Source organism: Haliaeetus albicilla, chromosome 4, assembly GCF_947461875.1.
Source record: "Haliaeetus albicilla chromosome 4, bHalAlb1.1, whole genome shotgun sequence".
Lineage (NCBI taxonomy): Eukaryota > Metazoa > Chordata > Aves > Accipitriformes > Accipitridae > Haliaeetus > Haliaeetus albicilla.
The window spans coordinates 23,927,076-23,947,654 of NC_091486.1; the positions used below are offsets into that span (position 1 = coordinate 23,927,076).

At 49.5% G+C, this 20,579-nt stretch overlaps 2 protein-coding genes and 1 long non-coding RNA gene across 4 annotated transcripts in view; 2 read left to right on the forward strand and 1 right to left on the reverse strand.

The window, feature by feature from the left end:
* Positions 1–13,497, forward strand: part of METAP1D (methionyl aminopeptidase type 1D, mitochondrial) — a 48,930-nt gene extending 35,433 nt beyond the window's left edge. For both annotated transcript variants that reach the window (XM_069781401.1, XM_069781400.1), the window contains exons 6-10: positions 2,016–2,179; positions 10,881–10,978; positions 11,639–11,686; positions 12,616–12,694; positions 12,828–13,497. In XM_069781401.1, coding sequence (XP_069637502.1) covers positions 2,016–2,179; positions 10,881–10,978; positions 11,639–11,686; positions 12,616–12,694; positions 12,828–12,906 — 468 coding nt within the window. In that variant the 3' untranslated portion in view covers positions 12,907–13,497. The remainder of the gene's footprint in view (positions 1–2,015; positions 2,180–10,880; positions 10,979–11,638; positions 11,687–12,615; positions 12,695–12,827) is intronic.
* Positions 672–12,987, reverse strand: LOC138685092 (uncharacterized). The gene is made up of 3 exons (XR_011324321.1): positions 12,861–12,987; positions 5,220–5,402; positions 672–1,930 (listed from the first exon to the last, which is right to left on the reverse strand). It is a non-coding gene; the product is annotated as an uncharacterized lncRNA (long non-coding RNA).
* Positions 13,498–16,474: 2,977 nt separating the features above from the next.
* Positions 16,475–20,112, forward strand: DLX1 (distal-less homeobox 1). The gene is made up of 3 exons (XM_069781399.1): positions 16,475–17,347; positions 17,871–18,070; positions 18,419–20,112. Exons 1-3 carry the CDS (start codon positions 17,035–17,037, stop codon positions 18,671–18,673), a joined length of 768 nt encoding a protein of 255 aa, XP_069637500.1. The 5' UTR covers positions 16,475–17,034; the 3' UTR covers positions 18,674–20,112.
* The last annotated feature ends 467 nt before the right edge of the window (positions 20,113–20,579 follow it).

The window sequence follows — 20,579 nt, forward strand, 5'->3', positions numbered from 1 at the left end:
GAGCAAAACTGGGATGTTTCACAGGTGGACAGAATAAAAATCAACGTAAATATTGCACAATAAATTGTTCATAATTGTGTACAGGTTCTATAAAATGATTAAATAATATTCTGGTTATTAAGTGTAAACACTTCAAATTATTTGAAGAAAAAAATCCATATTTGTGCAATTAAGATGGGAGAATTTCATAGGTGAAATACAAATTTTATTGGCTTGACTCATGTAGCATTTGAAATGTATTTTAGTGTAGAAACAATAGCATTATCCATCACTGAATCCTCAGCATAGTGCAATTTTCAGCCTGCCATTACCAGGTTAATGTTTCTTACAACTTGGTTCTTTCATTGACTTTTAAGGAATTAGTGTGTTACAGTTGCTGTGGTTGTAGCTTATTAACGTCAAAAATATGTAATTGCAGTTGATGGGCTGCAGTAAATATTATTATTATTTTTAAACTTGCCTGTTTTAAATCTGTATTTGCTTTTCCAGGATGATGATGTTTAATGGTGAGGTTTTGTGTGTTGTATTTGCTAGAGCTAAAAATGAACTAGTTCCATTTAAATACCAACTAGCTAGATTAAAACCTGCCCGATAGGCGTTAAATTAAAAAAAGAAAAGATTTACTGGCAGTCTGGACTGGCAGAGGAAGGTATAGAGCAGGGGATCGCAGCTGCTGTCCGCCAGAGGGGTGGCAGCACGGTTGGGCCCTTGCTGGCACTCACCTTTCTTTCAAACACCCCTCATTCCTAATTGCCTGCATTTTCTTCACATCTCAGCCTGAACACAAACCGGGCCTTGGGATAAACTGTCTGTAGCCAATTTTTTTTTTTTTTTTTTTTTAGTTTGGAATCGACCAAAAAGAATGTGGGTCTGTCTTTCACAAATAGGTCACCAGTGGCAAAAGTTCAGTGTTTTGAGCTTGGTGAGTTATTAGTCCTAGAAGGATAGTTGCCCACTGTTCAGGAGAGAAAAAATGTTTTACAAGATCAAAACTGTGCACCATTATAATTTGTCTTTCCGTAGGGAAATTTGGCTTTGTCTTACAATTACGTGCCTGCCTGCCGTAACTGCAAACCCCATTTTAATGGCACATTGCAGAGCTCCATAGCGCATAGCCAGGGTTTCCTGTGCCCAGCAGAGAATTTCTGGAGAGCAGAGGTTTAAAACCTATGAAATGTCAAAAAAAAAAAAAACAAAACAAAAAAACAAAACCAACCCAGTACGTAATTAATTCAACAGGGTGCTACATTTTCAGCACATGAAACTTTGTGGTGCCAGAACGGTACGTTTATTCTCTTTCAAAATTCATCTCTGGAAGTCAGAAGTAAAATCCAATGTTAATACCACTTTGTAGTTTAAAAATGAGATTGAAGAAAGCGTGCGACAGCTGGCGGTGGATTTGGCCCGTGCTTTCCGTGGGGCTCCCTCTGGGTGTTGGTAGCAGGGTACACCTCTCACCCAGCTGTGCACAGCACCCCCCCAAAACCCCACTGGAGGATGCTGTCTGCGGAGGTACGGCTCTCCCTGCAAGCCCCTGCTGGGTCTCCCAGCGCCCACGGCCGGCACCGGGGCTTGACACCCTACCCCTGTGGGGTGCGAGCGGGTCCCTGGCCCCGGGGGCAGGTGGCCGGGGTGGGTGGGCACCCCACAGCCCCCAGGGCCCCCTTCACCCGTGCACGGCTCCCGCCCGTCTTCTCGCATACTGCCCAGTTAGCCTCATGTCCTGTAGCTGAGCAATGTCGTCGTCTGGTGCACTGCTGGGCAGTGGTGCACAACTTCTGCTTTTCTTGAATTTTTAATTGGCAACCCTTACACACCTTGCAATCTTTCATGCTTTTTTTTTTTTTCTCTGCAATGTTTCGCTTTTCCAGTCTCATTCTCGCAAATACAGCTTACCCGTGGTCTATCTGTTGCAATATATAGCTCATTCCTAAAAATAATGGATTTAATTAAGGAGATGATCTGTTTCTGGATGCAAAACAAGAACATGTCTTTACATTTCTGCATATGTTTAGGTGTATTACAATGGCTACCATGGTGACACTTCTGAAACCTTTTTGGTGGGCAATGTGGATAAATCTGGTCAAAAGTTAGTGGAGGTTGCCAGGAAATGTAGAGATGAAGCAATTGCAGCTTGCAGACCAGGGGCTCCCTTCTCTGTAATTGGAAACACAATCAGGTAAGCCTTATATTGACAAGTAAAGGGAGGGCTGGCAAGTGGGACAAAGGTTATTGGTGGTTTGCTATAAAGCTGATGACATGTTTTATGATTCAAAACCATCATTTCAGTCTGATATCAGTATGTGAACTGCCAAGCTATAATGTTGTTCCTTGGGTAAGAGAGATTTTTTTTTTTTTTTTTTAAGTGAATTACACTGGGGTCAGCAAAGATAACTGTAGAAAGAGACAAAGATATTTGTAAGGTAGATTTAAATTAACAGATGTAATTTGCGGTGGGTTTTTGTTTATTTTTTATTTGTGTGTGAAACTACACCACATCTGTCTAACAATGTGAGAAGGTTAGAAAACATTGTTTTTGTTGTATAGCAATAACAAATGTTACAAAGGAATTAGTCAACATAAATAAGTCTCTTTGTTTAAAAAGTACAAAAATATTTAACTCGAGAGCTTCTGATCTTACAAAGAGCAGTGCATGCTAACGTCACAGGGAAAAAAGAGCTCACATTCAGAGGTTTTTCCCTGTTTTGCATCTCTTCTATCCTTCACATAAATGTAGTCATGACTCTCCTTCTGCTGGTGGTTTTGAATAAAAATATGGCTTAGTTTTTTGAAGGTACCTATGGATTATTTTAAAATGTTTTCCAAAAAAGAAATAGACATATATCGTATACATTTCATTAAGCAATACTTCTCTGGACTATTAATGGTCCCAACATGCTATTGAATACATTCTGATTACTTAAAAGCTGCAAGGCTTAGTCACCTTGAAAGGATGCTGCTTTTTTTTCTTTGTAAATCTTCAAATACTTTAAGGAAAAAAGAGAACGGGAAAATATCAGTTAGATGTATTTATAGCTTTAAAAATATTGTAACAGAGTCTGAATCAAACTTTAGTAAAACCTCTTTGGGTTATATCTGAGAAGCTTTTATTGAAGACTTTGTATAAAATTGTGTTTTTGACAGTTTTAAATTATAGGCTAACTAGCCTGGAGAAAAAGGATAGTGTCTTTCTGTTCTTTCATAGGAAATGTTGAATCAGACCCCTACTGGGAAAAGAAATTTAATGCATATCTCACTATCTTACTGTCCATGAATATAATAGAAGTGAATTCAAAATGTAGTTTTATTTTTGCAAATGGGATGAGTCGATAGATGCACCTCATATTTTTGAACACCTAGGGTTCAACAAATTTACTGGTGGTGCTCTTGCATTTTAACAAAATTTATTCTTGAGTAGAAGGGGGCACAGAACACTGGATTCTTATTCAAGCATTCTATCGAGCTCTGCATTCATGGCTGTGTCTAAAGGGCATGTCAGCCTTTGATTCTCTCTGAGAGGTAATTATCCTTTTCCTGTCACGGAACAACAAATGATAGCTAACTACAGAGGCACATTTGCAGTAGTCACATTCATCAACTGCAGAAAAAAAATTCAATTTAATTGTGCAACACAGCTGCACATAGGCTTTTTGAGCATTTCTGTTGTTCTCCCTGTCTTGCTATTCCTCCCTCCAGATCTATTTTTTAAACTTTTTTTCTGGTTATTTTTTTCCCCCTTTTTGTCTCTTCTTCCATTTTTACTCTCTGTACTTTCTTGTTAAAGTAATTTTCCTTTGTGGCTCTCATTCTTTTTTCTCCATTGAAGGCTATGAATGTAGAAAATTATCACAATTACTCATATAATTGAGCCTCTTTGTAGCAAGTGCAACTCCAGTAGCCTTTCTCCATCATGAAAATGGTTTCATTATAGGGTTTTTCATATTCTCTGACACCATCTACACAGAGGAACAGGCGTGCAGATGAGATGTACTAGGAACAGGGTAGATCAGTAAGGTCACAGTAGGAATAATTAGCTCTGCTATGGAAAGAGCATCTAGGCCTTTTACTGCTACATAAATGTACTGTCCGTGGCTTTTAGTCACAAAAAAACTTACTAACAAATGGAGCTCCCGCCTACTACTTTGAAAAAAAGATTTGTATCAACACTACAATTTTCCATCATTAAGACTAATAACACAGAGCCTAGTATACATCAAGGGGAATAAAAAGAAAAATCTCACATTCAAGTGGCGGCTGGGTGCTGACCTTTGTTCCCTTTTTTTGTGTTCAACTTAACTCTTTACAAAAAAGAGCCACACGCCACACCAACATGCAGGTGAACTCCAACTAGTGCTAGCAAAGCATGGCATTCAGTTGGAAAATCTGATAAATCTCCATGCAGGATAATGCATTTCATTACAGATTCACTACATTAATTCTAGCTGTATTAAAAAAAAAGGGGGGGGGGGGAGAAGAAGAAAAAGAACAGAATTGAATGTGACATTGGATTTTTGCTGTGTTGGTACGGAGGTCAGTTTACTTGCAAAGTGTAAATATATAGTCAGCGCCCCCTTTGAAAAGAAGATTAGTCAAAGCTTAGTAGCTGTTCAAAACTACATATGAAATAGCAGGTCATTAACTTTATTTCTCAAGATTTTTTCGTGTCGACGATTTAACTGTACTGATTTGTTTAGAACTACTTTAACACTGCCTCTGCTGAAAGATCGCCTTGGTTTGGTGAGGCTGTGTGTTTCTGGTTATTTGTCATTCTACATTTGCATGCAGACAGACATATATAATACATACATACATCACAATCTTAAGTTTTGGGAGAGTTGGATATCATAAATACCTGAGAACAAGCACATACAAGCTGAAAACATTTAGGCCCATCAGAATGGAAATGTGTCTAGGTTTCTTTCATCAGTATTTCTATAAAGGTGCTCAAGTGATATGCAGAATGTATCTTAGGCACAAATAATCAGAATATTTCCTTTCTACAATAGGTTTGGGAATAATTATATTGCAGACAAATGCAAATGATTTGTGATATTATTTGCATTCAGTTTTCTAACATAGTCTTTGTTATGGAAGCTCGATAGCTGACACTGAGTGTTTCATGGATGGCAGTTCCTTGTCCCATCAGCTACAAGTTGTAAATAAAAGATTGCGTGGATTCATTAGTTACTTTGCTTAGAAAAATTTGAATCTTTGCTAACCTGTTCTTACTGATGGTGGTAGCAAAACTGTTCGTCAGTTCCAGTGGAAACAGAATTGGGCCCTATGTTCCATTTTCTTCTACCATTTCTGACGCTTCTCTTTCAGACAGAAACAAATATAGTTCGAAATCTACTTCTTGGGCAGTGAGTTTAGGGACATGGAAGTGTTGTGAGTGTAGAGAGCTAAAAAACATAAACGTGATATTGTTAAACAAACCAGTTTCCAACTCCTAGGAAAAAATAGTAGTGATGAAAGTATTAATAAATGGTTTAAAATGTTTAACTCATAAGTATATGTTTTGATATTAATTTAGAACAATATAAAGCAGATTTAAAAAAAAAATCTGTTTCTATCAGATTATGCACATTTAAACAATAAGTGGCTCAGGCAAAATAAGTCATTTTAATGTCATCTGTGATAGATTTTCCTTGACAGCTACTGTAAATTACAATTACACTGCTTCTCTCTGCACTTGAAAGTAAGCATTGCAATAAATTATCTTTTATTTCAATCCATCATGTCTGCTTTCAGAAACAGAGAACCTCAAATAAAAGTTCAGCACTATTGTAAGAAAAATACAGTAATTTGTGTTACAGTTTGAAACTAAAATGTACCTTTCCTTCAAAAAACAATTGTTGGCTTTCAAAAATATTACTAATTATACCTCAACATTTATTGTCATTATAGGGAATCCCTGAAGTTGTGCATTCCCTCAGTCTAGGATTACTATTTAAGAGAAAAATACTTTTAATATTTTCCCTGTAGAAATTTGTAATTTCTCAAATTAGATAATATGGTACTATTCAAAATAGATATTTTTATCATGAGCAAATCTAGTTGAGGCTGATGCTGTTTTCAAGAATTAAAAAAAAAAAAGGCAAATATGCCATTCAGTGGTCATTTTGCTTACAATATATCTAAGAAAAACATGATTACTTCTAATTTAAAAAAATAAATTAATTCAGATCCCTAGGTAAGAAAACAGTTATCATAGGTCTGTTATCTCTTTCAGTGTTACCCAAGCGTGTTCACTGCCCAGAAGTGTAAGACTGGCTTGTTTAGCAACTTCAGCCATTCAGGTCACGCTGCTCTGCAAGACTGTCATTGATAAAGTTTCATCTCTGGGGAGAGAAAGTGGCACTGCGAGAGAAGCGTCCCTAGCTGACAATCAGTTCACCAGGCTGTTCAGCCTGGGTAGCAAAGCAGTTTGTGCCATCTTGTCTGATCAGCCAAATTCTTCCCTTGTGCCACCAGAGAGCCCAGAGAAGCACTTGGTATCGATGCTGAAAATGGGATTTGTTTCACTTTGTTTCTTCAGTGAGGGCTTGGAATACTGGACCAGACCTACCTTGAGGAAAAAGTGACAAAATTTGGTAAAAAGAAAGGAAAATGAGGGGGGGTCTCCCCCATAAATGGGAGTTCCAATCCTAAGTCTGAATGGATGGTTTTTCCTGTGGAGCTGGGATGCCTGTTATCCCATAGGTGCTCCTGCACAGGGCCAGCCCCCTAAGGAAATTCTTTCAACCTGCTTTTCAGCTTCTTAGTGGGAAGGATTTATCACCCCAGAGCTCCTTTCAAGGCAGGCTCCAGAGTATCGGGGAGAGCTTTGTAGAGAGTTGATCCTGCCTGTCGCTGCTTTGTGGCAATTTCCCTGTTGGGCTGCTGGCAGGATGGCAGTGCATGTCTCCGCACTCATCCCTCCTTTCGGAGAATTCGCTGTTGTCTGGCAACATGGGAAGAGGATGCTCAGGAGGGAACTGACACCCAGGTCTCCTGTCTGTTCACTCTCAGAAGCATGATACCACCATACCAGAGGCTCTGCCTATGGGTTTAGGTGGACAGCATGGCCCTCAGTGATGTTCCTTTACCAGCTCGGCCGCTGCCGGTCCATCCCAACGCCAGACACTTTGCCTGGCTTTGCCATCAGCAAAAGAGGAGCAGCACTGCAGGTACTCTTGACTCCACAGCCACTGGGCTGGAACACATGGCAGCAAAACATAAAATCAAGTACTGGGCTCATTAAATGATTATGCTTTTAATCCTGCCCAATTCACCTCTGCCCAAGCGCACAACATGGCTCAAAGAATAAAATGTGTGATGACAAATGTTGTCAGTGGATATTTTTAACAACGATTATTCCAAAGAACCCTTTTTTTTTCCTCGATGCTGTTGGTGTGGTGTGGCTCTGCTGCCCCGGCCTTTGCTCTGGAAGGAAGTCCCCACGGCTGAGGGGAACTGGCAGACTGGCACATCCACCCAGCGGCGCAGCTCTCCTTTCCCACGGCAGATGCCAGGCAGTCCAGCTCAGCCGTGCCGACTCCTGCCTCCCACCTTCACTGCTTTCCCACTTGCAATCAGAACTCCTCCAGCTGCCTGATCTTACGCTGCCTATCTGCAAGGAGCAGCACGTGGAGCTGGGGCTGCAATCTTGTAAGGTTGCCTTCCAGGGAAAGCTGGAAAGAAAGGCCACCGCTGACAGATCCTGAGCTGGGCAACGAGACAGCAAGACCAAAATGTTGAGCTGTTGTCAGCAGCAAATGGCAAACTTGTGCAAAAATGCTCCACTCCATGGCATCCTGATTTTTAAATCGGATTCCACAGCCTGGGAATCCTGGAGGCTGGAGAGGCTGACCGAGATCAACAGTTCAATTCACTCTTCTCAGAGCTGTTTCAAAGTCCTCCCTGCCAGCATTTACAGCTAACACGTACATTTACAGGATTACCTTTGCAAGTTGTAGCTGGGGTTAGTAGCTTTGTTTTTTTATGAAAGTTAGGCATTTTACTGTAACTCCACAAGGATGTAAGAGCTCACTAGTATTTTTTAAATACTCCAAAGTAAAGCTAGTAGTTGTGGAATGAAACTCCCTCTAAGGTGCTTCTGAAGCACATGCAAATACTAAAACCAGATTGAACGTGGCTGAGTTTCATACCTGCAGCTTATTTTCTCCACAGGTGTGTCACTTCAGGTTCATTGACCATGTTACATTTTATGTAAAGAATACCCCAGCTCTGTATGTAGACATTCTTAAGTGGGAAGGAGGAGGGGCACCGGCGTCTGTCAGTGCAGATGTCAAAGCCCTGTGAGCTCCAAGGTCCCCTATTTTGATCACAGACAGTAACCACTGAAGTCCTGATGCCAAGAGAGTTGTTTTCAAGCTGTTTGGCAAGAAAGTGGCAGAATTCACCATTGAAATGCACGAGAACCACTTCTTTCACCACGTGAGGACGGGATACTGTCTTAACACTGCCTTCTGTGTGCCCCGGTGCTCGTGGTGCCCGGCACGCAGCTGCTGCTGCTGCTGCCACTCTCCTCGGCGGCAGCTGACTGATGGGGCGAGAGCTTCCCCTGCCCGCAGGAGAGTATGTAGCCATGGTGCTCGGAAGAATAGCTGCACAGAAAAAAAGCTCTCTGTCTTGTGACAGAAGACGGGTTTTTCTGGGGGAAAAATCCTGTAATAATACAAAACATCTCCAAAAATGACTGTGCTCTTTCAGTGGTCAGGAATGCCATGTAAGGACATCAGCAAAGCGGAATAATCAGTGGGATTCTTTATGCATTTGCAAGAAGACTTGCAGAAGAAGGTGAAAGAAAAGCTTATCAGGTGTTGCATGGACAGCTTCTCCCATCTCTCTTCAGAGAATCACTTCACCCATATGGGAATCATTATCTGCATTGCTCTGGGCTTGGTCACTGGAGATCTTCCGCTTCATTTTGTGTATGTTTCTGAGTAATGTGGCTTTCTAACTCCTCGCCGTTCCCTGTGCTTCTTCCTTGGCCTTCAGCATCATCATGGCCAGTGGGCCAAGTCTCTGACCCAGACGTAGGTGATGTGATAGAAAGGCAGGGGAGAAAGTCTTTTCCATTTTTAGTAGGACTTTTCACTGCATAAACCTTCATGATCTTTTTCCACATGAAGGACGTATAAGGTAAAAGCCCGGACTTTGAATACAACCAAATGAAGCCCAACTTCTAGCCTTATCAGTAACCCTCTTTGCCAGTACTTAGGACTTTGGGGGCAGCTAAATTTGAAATTTCCATTCTTCTCCAGAGTTAATGAAAGAAATGTGATGAGTCTTTGTAGCAGGGCAATGGGTAGGTAAAAGCTAATACACAAATCCTGGTAAAATGTGCTCTTATGGTCTGAAAACTGCAGCATTATTAACCATTGACCTGACTCTTATCTTTCATTGCCGTTTCACTGTGGTGGAGCAGCATGTCCCTCAACTGCAGTGACATTAAATTCTGGGACGGTGACCCACGGGCACTGGACCCAGCACTGCAGGGTCTGTGAAGCCTGGTGTGCAAAGGGATTACTGTGTACAGCAAGCTGAGGCCACTTTGCACCTGAGTAAGCACCTCCCTGTGGGATTTAACATGCTTTAATTTCTGTGAGCGTTTACACATTTATTTGAGTTTCTTAACTTTTCCGCTTTTCCATCTGTAGTCAGAATCTGAGAAAGCAATTGTTAGGGTGTAAATACAGGCAATCCTGAAGTTTTTAAGTGCCTACCTTGATTTAAAACAAACAAATTAAGCTTTTAATGTTGTAGGTGACATCTTTTCAGGCGAAGTGCCTTCCTGTCTTGCTCCTGTTCGATTGTAGAAATAGTGTGGGGATGATATGCAGGGACAGGGGTAGCTTCCTTGTCACTTCTAATCCACCTCCAGCCCCCCCCAATCTCCACACATTTCTGTTTCGACTGTGGGCAGCCCTCCTGGCTGAGCTACCTCAAGTCACCCCCTCCACTGCTGCCTCCACTGCTTGAGTAAGGGCAGAGCCTGAGAGTGAAGCCTGCAGACATGGGGAGGTGCAGCAGCCAGAGGACACCCCAAATATCTCCAGGTCCTCCAGTTTTTAGGGACCGGGATAGAAATTTGCTTTCCCAACATGGGTGGGGATCGGTGCCCAGCCGTGTTCCTGCTGGCAGCTCTCAGAGACGCTCCTCCCTGAGGCAGGCCGTGAAGGACAGGACAGATCTCCCAGGCAGAACTGAAACGCCATGATCATTATGATTTGGTGTTGCTAATGTGGTGATGGGTTCATTAGAAATACGTTGTTAACTAGCGTGAACAGATTTGCTTGAGTTTCAATACATTGTGGTACTGAATGTTTGCAGTATTCCGAAAGGGAAGCAGTAGGGCTCTTAACTCTCCCTGTCGGCAGCAGGACCCTCTTCTCCTGCAGAAAACCCGGTGCAGGCAGTGGGTACGCAGCTCAGCATGGGCTCTGCACCTAGGGAGGACTCAGCAGAGGCTGCGGTTTGGTGCTGTGCTGGCTGCGCGACCTGGCTGCCATTTAGCTGTCCCATGTTAAAATGAGTTCCCAGCGTGCTCGTGGAAAAGGTTACTCTCCATCAGACAGGGAGAGGACACACTGCCATCTTGCTTAGGCAGCGGGGCTGGCGCAGGAGCTAGCAGTCTCCGCTGGCAGGCATGTTAACTCTGAAACCTAAGAACGGCTCACCGGTGCTAGCTCTGATGGCTGCTGGCTTTTGGAGCGGGTGCAAAGTGGTGACCAGGTGCTAGGGCGGGGGTGAGAGCTTGCAGGAGCCAGGCGATGCTGCTGCCGGTACCAGTGCGGTGGCAGGGGCCAGGGCCGGCTAGCGGAGGTGGTGGTTGTTGGGGCATGCTCCCTCACGGTGTCCTCTTTACCCCGCAGCTCTGTGGCACAGCAGGGCGGCTTCCAGGTCTGCCCCTTCTTTGTCGGCCACGGCATCGGGTCGTACTTCCACGGGCACCCCGAGGTGTGGCACCACGGTAAGCGGCCCCCGCCGGCCGGACCCGCTCCCCCCCCCGCGCTCGCTCCGGCGACCGAACGACTGCGGCGGGGGGGGGGGGGGGCGGTAAAACGAGCAAAGTCCCCCACACTCTCCCACGCTGCCGGTCCCGGCGGGGGTGCCGGGGGGTGAGAGGAGGGGCTTTCCGCGCTGGGAAGCTGGCGGGCAGCCCCAGCCTCGTTTTCTGAAAGTCGCGCGGGTATTTTTGAGGGCAAATCGCTCGTTTAACGGAGTCGTCGGGGCAGCTGGGCCCCGCGGACCGCCTCCCCCGCCCCGCTCCGGGCGGCAGCCGCCCTGTCCCGCGTCCCCGCGCCCCCGCATCCCGCCCGCGCCCCCGCATCCCGCCCGCGCCCGAGGCACGCCGGCAAAGTTCGTCACGGGGCAAAGAAAAATCACCGCCGAAACGTTAAAGCCCCCGGACCCGGGCTGGAAGGAGCCGCCGTCGGGGCGGTCCCGCTGCGGCCGGGATGGGATGGCTTTCGGCGGGTGCTCCGGTTCGTAGCGGGGACCGGCGTGCACGGTACCTGCGAGCCAAAAAAGGGTTTAAACCAAGTGCTGGTTGCGTCTACTTAAAAAGAAAAAAGAAAGAAAGAAAGAAAAGCCCCAACAGCCATAAACACGTTTTTATTTTCTTTTGTAGCCAATGACAGTGATTTGTTAATGGAAGAGGGAATGGCGTTCACAATAGGTTAGTAACCCTCTGCTATGGTTTGTTCTTTTTTTTTTTTTTTCTTTAAAAAAGCACACACGGGGCAGCCCAGATCCGTACCGTTTCTTTATTGGGATATAGAAATATCCACGCAGGTAGGGGGACGTCGGCGACACTGACCCCTTAGGAAGCCGATTAAAATTTCATTTTTAAAGAATGCATTAAGGAACCAATTGGGTGAAATAGCTTCCAAATGATAAGTGTTAGAAAATGAAATGCTTATTATAAATCTTCTTAAATGACATATTTGGCGCCTATTTTTGGCAAGGCGGAGACTCTGCCGGCATACTTGGGCTGTGGAGGATGAGAAGGATGCGATTGTGTCCCCGAAGCCGTGGTTCACCAGCAAGCAGCCTGGTGGCTCTTATGTCATTTGCTGCCTGCCAGAGCTGCTGTTTGGGTTTGGGGACTGCAGCGCCGGGAACCAGTCAGAGCCTGGCCCCGCAGACTGAACGTGCTAAATACCAATCATGGAGAGCTGATGGGGGAAAAGCCCTCTTTCTCACTGTGTGGCTAAATGGCGCGGCAATTAGAGGGAAATAAGAAAATTGTTGTTTTGCTGATTTAATGAACATTTTAAGCCTGTCTAAAAAAATTCAAATATTTAAAACTATCTGCTGTTTAGAAGTGTGGTTGGTGCTTTGGTTATTATTATCCACGAGGTCTTAATTAAAGCTTGATTAAAATTCCACGCTTTTACAAAAGAGGAATGGGCAACTTCCTACCTTGATATTTCGTCTTCCTCTTTAGTTCACATTTTAGTGTTGCAAGAGAGTGCCGCCCCAGGGAGGACAGGACCTGTGAGGAAGGGGAGCTACCTGCTGGGACACCCCCCCTTTCTTGCTTGCTTCACAGTCCACACAGGAATGCAACTAACTTTAGAATACATTTTGTTTTTCTTGCTGCAGAGCCAATAATAATGGAAGGATCCCCCGAATTTAAGATTCTGAAGGATAAATGGACTGCAATTTCTGTAGACAATAAAAGGTGCCTGATATTATTTTTTTGATCTTTCCTAAGCTGTGGAACTGATCACTGACAGCTGAAAAAAAGAACGGGTGAGTTTAACGGGCGTGGTGGCCATGTTTGCCCCCTAATAACTGCTAAATGTGCATTTCAGATCAGCGCAGTTTGAACATACCGTTGTGATTACCTCAGAGGGAGCAGAAATCCTCTCTAAACTGGTGGAAGAAGCCTAAAGATGGAGCAAGGAGTGGAGGCACTTGCTGTACTTCTGGGATTTCCAGATTCATTCAGGACAGAGAGGAGGTTTCTGTAATTTCTGTGGGGAATGGGTGCTGCCTAAATTGCTGCAGGAGACAGAAAAAGCAGCTTGAGGACATAGTCCTTTCTGTGTGTTACCTGGTGGGTATTTAATAAAAGTCCCTTGGCTTGTTTGTGACACTGGAAGCAGCCACACACAGCCTGCAAGTGCAAAGGGTTTGGGTTATTTGGGGTGAGGGGCAGAGAGCAGGTCCCCTCTCTTCCAAATCCTATGTGGGACAAACACATATCAGATGACACTGTCTCTGTGCAGCTGAGAGGACAGAGGAGTATAGTATTTTCCCTTTATAGCTGAGCTATGGAGTCAATTTGTCTTCACTGCGATTAGCACAGTGCTGTTTCCCAGGCTGTAACTTCTGCTAGGATGGAAAAAAGTTTCCCAAGGGTGGCAGGCAGAGAGGCAGCAGCCTCTTCCCCCGCAGCCTTCTCAGCAGCAGTCCCCCCCTTCCTGCCTCGGCTAATTTCTCTTTGCACAGCACAAAAAATGATTAAAAATTAGATGCGAAGCATGCCTCTCTGGAGATCAATAATTGCCCTGCTTGAAGAATTAGCCGGTTTGGGGTAATCACGGCTCTGCGGTGCCCACGTTAGTTAAGGGAGAGGCACTCCACAGTTCAAGCATTTAACAAAAACGGAGGAGCCTGTGGCCTGGAGGATGAGCCCCGGCTCCTGCCCGGAGTTTGGAGCTGATGGTCCTCATGAGCTGCAGGTCCCGCTCGTCCCCGTGCTCACTGAGGTCCTGCCCCGGGCCTGCCAGGGGTGGAGGGTTTGATTTGCAATTAGCCGGTTGCTGACCGCCCCGTCGGGCTGGATGGGTCTGGCCTTGGTACTTAGAGGCTACCAGAGCAGGATCTGGTCCTGTGAAATGCAGGGTAGCCTTGGAGATAAGCAAGTGACATCTAGAAGTGCCCCAGACCCACGGCAGCAGCGGGTGCAGTTTTGGTACAAATAACTTGCCTTTAATCGTAGGCAGATGCGGTGCCATGCTGAGGGCTGGCCGGTTGCACATGCAGGCGAGGGGGGCTGCTCAACACCGGCTCCCTCAGTGGTTCAGGGCAGAAGTAAGCCGCTTTCTTACAGCTTTACTCTGCTGTTTGTTTTCACTCGAGTACAGCGAGCTGTCAGCTCCAATAGTTTCTAACAGCATCTTTTCAAAAAGCAGGACCCCCCCAGAACACGGCTAACGCCGCGGGGCAGCCGCTCAGCTCCGTCCTCCCCGAGAGGAGCTTGGAAGGCCTTAAAACCTGTAAAAACAAACGATGCAGCCAACAAGTTCACCAATACACAGAGGTTAAGCAGCGCGCTGCGGACGCGGGAGGCGAGGGGCACCCAGCACTGCCCGGGGAGGGAGGGGGGGAATTCATTTTGTTCCCCGACACCCCGCCGCCCGGCCGCGCTGCCCCCTCCGAGGGGGGCTGGGGGTCCCGCGCGTCCCGGGGACAGACCAGGGGGGCCTCCCGGGGGCGGTGGCCGCGCCGGGAGCCCCCGGCTGGCACCGCAGGTGCTAAGCTTCTCCCCGTCCGTCCCCTGCCCCTCGGCCGTGCCGCCTCTGCCGCCGTCCCGCGCTTACCGGGGCGTGGGGTGAGGCGGGCACGGGGCAGCCGGGAACAGGGACACCCCCCCGCCCCCTGCCCCGCAGCCCGGTGTAAGGGGACTGCTGGCGGCTCCTGGTAGTCGCCGTTTGCTCCGAGGTCGCCCCGGTAACTCTGATGGGACTGCGGGTTTTACCGGCCGCTGCGGAGCGGTGGCGGCCAGGCGCTGGCACTGACGGCGCACGTTCGTGATCCTAATTGCGAAGGAGACTCAAGAGGTGCGTCGGCTGCGCGGGGACAGCCAGCGCCTCGCACAAGCCCCTCACGCAGGGGGGACTTGCCGGGCAAGCGCGGTGAGAGCCCCGACGGGGCGATCGCCCCCGCGGGGTCGGGGCGTCCCGCGGCCCCTTCGCGCCCGCCGAAGCCGCGCTGCCCGGGGCCGGCGTTGCGCGGAGGGGCGGCGGTGGCCCTGCTCCGGAGGACGGGGCTGCGAGCAGAGCCGCGCCGTCCGGTCCGCGGGGTTTTGGCGGCGCCGGCGGGACTGCGCTTCGCCCCGGGACTGCCTGCGCCCGGCCGACCGGAGGAGACCCGGCGAGCACGGAGCAGCCTCCCCTCCCCGCAGCCGCCGGGCTGGAGGCCGGCGAAGGTGCCGGAGCTGCCGGGGCGCCCCGTCCCCTCCTGGGAGAAGCGCGCAGACCCGCCTCGGGCGGTCACTTACATGGCCGGGGGGGCAGCAGAGCCGGCTGCCGGAGGAGTCCGTGTGGGGACACACCGCTACCGCCCCTTCCCGCGCCCAGCCGCGGCGATTTTGTGAAAATGAACTTTGCGCGTCGCGAGCAAAACAAAAAGGGGAGGAAAAAAAAAAAAAAGGAGAGGGGAGGAAGTAAAAGAGGCGTTAGGAAATGGGCAATTAAAACCGACAGAGCCACTAATGAAAGAAAAAAAAAAAAAAGACCGGGAGCAGAGGGGCTCGGTCTTGTCAGCTTTGCACAGCCAGGAGCCGGTTGCTTCGAGGACCGTGGCTGCCCGAAGGAGCCCGAACACGGCGCGGGCGCTGCCGGGGGTGGCCCAGCCCCGCTGCCGGCAGTGCCCGCCGCCGCCGGCGGGGGAAGGCAGGTCGGCACTAATACCTCTAACGACATCAGCGCCGCGATTTGTTTTGAATGTTCACTTTTATTGGTGTTCTCCCTTTGCCAAAATGTGCTTGATTACATAGACGTGGTGCCGTGATAACTGCGCGCTCTAGACGGCCTAGGTGTAACCGGGAAAGTTCAGCCCAGGCCAGATCAAATCCCAGGCTGTTTAATGCTGGAAGGCTGCATGTTGCTATTAGTGTTAAATATATGGCTAATTATGCGTATGAAAATTAAACATCAGTGTTATGCTAATGGGGCCGCCTTCAGCTGTGGATCAGAGCACTTGAGACTAGCATTTAATCAAATGAATCAGTAACTAATACATCTGCACGTGTGAACTTTCACAAGATCATTTTCCTGTTACAGTCACACCGCTGAATTATGAAAGAAATAATTATCAACACTTTCTAATTATCTAACAAAGTAATTTGGGATTCATCGTGGGCTTTCTGGGGAGGATCTCCCAAGTCCCACCTCATTTACCGCTCACGCACGCGGAAGTTTCCATTTTAAGCTCAAATGCGCCGTTTGGCCCGTTCGGGGCGATTTTTGTTTCGCTGGGCTTTTTTCTTCCCCTTTACGGACGACCATGGCAGTAACCGGGCAGCGCGCCCCCGGGGTGCGGGCGGCGCTGGGACCCGCGGGCCGGAGCGGAGAGCCCCTGCGCGCCCGCGGAGCGTGCGCGGCCGGGCAGGCGGGGGGTCGCCGGCTTTGTCCGCGGGTCCCGCCGCCGGCTGCCGGCGCGGGGTGGGGAGCGGGGCCGGCGCGGCGGGACGGCACCCGCCGGGGCCGGCGGAGCGCGGCCGCCGTCCCCTCCGCGCCGCCTGCGCGGCGAGGGGCGGAGGAGGGAGGCGCGCTGCCTCCAGCCGGGCTCCGGCTCGGCGTCCTCCGTCGCCGGCGGCGGGAGCAGGGGGCCCAGGCGGCTCCTCTCCCGGGGCCGGCCGGGGCGCGGTGCCGGGGAGCCGGCGGAGCGGGGCGGAGGCCGCCGAGCGGTGCCGCCGGTGCCGTCGGGGCGTGCGGCCGGCGCTCGGGGACGCGCGGCGCTGCCAGTCCGGCTCTCCGCGCTCACCGGGGTCCGGGCGAGCCCCGAGCGCCTTGGACCAATCCAAAGCGATTATGCAAGACGGCGGACCAATCAGCTCCGCCAGCTCATGAATATTCATAGGCTTGGCTGAGTCAAAGCTTTTAGGCGAGTTTGTGTAGATCTACAGCATCATGCTTAGACTTTTCAAAGAGACAAACTCCATTTTCTTATGAATGGAAAGTGAAAAACCCTGTTCCGCTTAAATTGGGTTCTTTCCTGTCCTGAGAAACACAACAGACCCCAAAAAGGCAAGCTGAAGAGAGAACACACACACAGACCAAGCGACAAGAAATGACCATGACTACCATGCCAGAGAGTCTAAATAGCCCCGTCTCAGGGAAGGCTGTCTTTATGGAGTTTGGGCCGCCCAGCCAGCAAATGTCTCCTTCTCCCATGTCCCACGGACACTATTCCATGCACTGTTTACACTCCGCGGGCCACTCTCAGCCTGACAGCTCGTACAGCACAGCTTCGTCCTTCTCCCGACCGCTGGGCTACCCCTATGTGAACTCGGTCAGCAGCCACTCGACCAACCCCTACATCAGTTCAGTGCAGTCCTACCCCAACAGCTCCAGCCTGACTCAGACCCGGTTAGAGGAGACAGGTAGGTGCACTCGGCTTTGGGGAGGCGGGGGGGGAGAGGAGGGGGGAGGGAAGGCAAGGAGGGAGGGAGGGTGCTTGTATCAAAAAAAAAATCTATCGGGGGGGAAAAATTAAATTAAATTACGAAATATTAGTCAGGAGAGGCTGAGGATCACAGGGGAGCAGTACACAGAGCACACAATGCCTGGCTGGAAAAGAAATCAACCCAGATGTGCACGTATTAGTCTTCGTAATTATTTATTGCGTAGCGCTATAAACAATGTATGCAATTAAGGGTAATTAAACCTAAACTGCAGCCTGCAAAAATAGCAAACTTTCTCTGGGAAGAAGCCTGGGCTGCCATAATCGCCCGGAGCCTTTGTTAGCGTTACTCGAGCTTCACTTTTCTTCCTTCTCATTATTGTTATTGTTGATGTTGCTGCTGTTATTGTTACTATTGCTGCTGCTATTGCTGTTACTGCTATTATTACTATTGCTGCTATTATTATTATTATTATTTATTCTGCATCGTTTGTTGTTTGTAGGGGCCGAATCGGAGAAAAGCACTGTGGTAGAAGGAGGGGAAGTTCGCTTTAATGGGAAAGGGAAAAAAATCCGCAAACCCAGGACTATTTATTCCAGTTTGCAGCTGCAGGCTTTGAACAGGAGGTTCCAGCAAACCCAGTACCTGGCTCTCCCCGAAAGAGCCGAGCTCGCAGCATCTCTGGGACTCACCCAGACCCAGGTACAGCTCCGACTGAGCCGGCCCCTTTCCCGCGTCCTCTCCCTGTTCCCACCGCCGGCGTGGGAGACCCCACTCGTGATGCAGACGGGTCACAGCCGCGGGCAACGGAGCCCGGCTCCAACGGAGCCCGAGGGGGCCTCCGCGGCACCGGCTGAGCCTCCGCGGCGGGGCGGACGCGGGGGGAATCTTCCCGGGTGGTTTGGCATCACAAAATGGCAACGGGCACAGCAGCCACGGGGGGGGACAAGGGGGAAAAGCTGGGGGTCCGTCGGACGCCGGTGGGGGTGGGGTGGGGGGATGCTGGACCGTACCGAGGGATGCTGAGCCCTGCCCCGTTCCCGTTTGCAGGTGAAGATTTGGTTTCAGAACAAGCGCTCCAAATTCAAGAAGCTGATGAAGCAAGGAGGGGCCGCCCTGGAGAGCAGCGCCTTGACCAACGGCAGGGCTCTCTCGGGCAGCTCGCCACCGGTGCCCCCGGTGTGGAATACCACCTCCGCCTCCGGTAAGGCCTCGTCGGGGACCCCGGGCACCTACATCCCCAGCTACACGTCGTGGTATCCTTCGGCCCACCAAGAAGCTATGCAGCAGCCGCAGCTGATGTGATTATAAACCCGTTTTCCCCTACCGCAAGCACTATCGGTCCCGAAAATAATTAAAATTATTACGGAAAAAAAAAAAGAAATTAAGTACAATAAAGGAAAGGGGAAAAAAAGAGAGGAAAAAAAAGAGGGGGGGAAGAGAGAGAGAGGAAAAAAACACAAAAGAAACCCAAGCAAACAAACAAACAGGAGGTCTCTTGCCCATCCAGCCATTAGGACGCTGCACTGTAGCTCGGTGCAGGAGAGCACAGATGTGATGCGGGCCGGTTCCCACCGCTGACAGCTGACGGAGCGGCCCCGAGCACCGCACAACAGCCTGGGAGCAGAGCGAGCGCCGGCCGCGGCTTTGTGGGACAATCAGAAAAAGATGTTGGGGGGGGGGGAAGCCCTCTCCTCTGTCCTGTCTGTCTGTCTGTGTCTGTTGAAATGTAGGTCATTTATTTACTACCCCGATCTGACGGTCTCTTCAATTGCAAGGGGGAAGGAAGCCGTACAATTTCCAGAGCTGCTTTCCCTCGACATTTTCTGTACCTTTCACTATCCATCTGTGTATTTTTGGTTGTTGTTAAAAGGGGAAGACAGGGGTTTTATTTATTGATTTAAATTACCACTATGAGAGTGCTAGAAACAAACGGACAATCCGGCTTGCTGAGCGCACTGCTCGGACACGGCACAGTTTACTTTAAGCAAAACCACACACGGTCCCCCAGCCCCAGCCCCCCCCCCCCGCCCCAATAAATCACCACAAGAGAAGGATGCGATTTTTAACTTTTACAATAACTTTTATACTTCGCTGGCGTGGAGAGGTTTGGTCCGAATGATTTGCATTTCTCGCGTATTTAACAAAGGAAATAAATGCACATTGTTTGGTACTCTGAAGTGGAATCGCAGCAGCTGCCGAGCGCTTTTGCTGAGGTGAAGCAAGGCGCGGAGGACGGAACGAGAGCCCCGAGGGCGGCGGCGGCGGGGGGGGGACCCACCGGGCGGGCGGCGGGCGGGCGCACCCGCGCAGCTCCGCGCAGCCCCGGCGAGGCTTCCCCGCGGAAAGCCGGCCCGAAGTCGAAATGCACAAACCGACGTGCAGGAGCTACTCGCTGTACATATTTTATTCTTAATTATTATTATTATTATTGTTCTGTAAACATGTTGCACAAATTTAGCCTTTTTTTTTAATTATTATTATTTCCGTTCTGTTTCGTGTGGCTGTAAAACATGATGCTTTGTGTACTGAGATCTTGACATTTTACTTGTGAAACTCGGAAGATGTGATAAACTGAGCTCGGCTGTGTTTAGTGTTCTATATGTCAAAGTTTAGTTTTATATTGAGAATGTTAACTTATTGCTTTGTATCCGGGGAAGGAAAGAAAACAAAAAAACACACAAATCTTTGTACATAAGTTATAAAGTTTCTTTGAGACAGTAAAATTATGGTTTGGAAAAAGAGACACGCGTGCTCTCTCTCTCCTAGCGCGGCCGGCGGCCGGGCCCGGGCCAGGCTCCGCGCTCGGCGGCGGGCCGGCGGTGCCCGTAACCGGGAGGCGAGGCGGGGGAAGGGGAGCGGCGCGCCCCGGGCCGGGCCCAGCCGGGCGGCGGCGGCCGTCGCGACGGGCGGCGGGACCCTCCGCGGAGGGACGCCCCGGGGCCGGGGAAGACCCGGGAACAGGCTCCCAGGGCCGGGGGGGGATGGCGGGCGGGCCGGGACAGCCCCGGCCCCCGACCCGGCAGCCGGTCCGGCTGCCGGGGGAGGGCATCCCCTCGGCGGCGGACCCGTCCCGGCGCGGCCGCGGCTATCCCAGCGCCGGGCTCGGCCGTGCCCGCTCCCCGGGGCGGCCCGGCGCCGGGCACAGCCCGCAGCCGCTGCCGGGGGTAAGGCGCTGCAGAGGGGAGGGGAGCCGGGAGCGGCTGGGCTC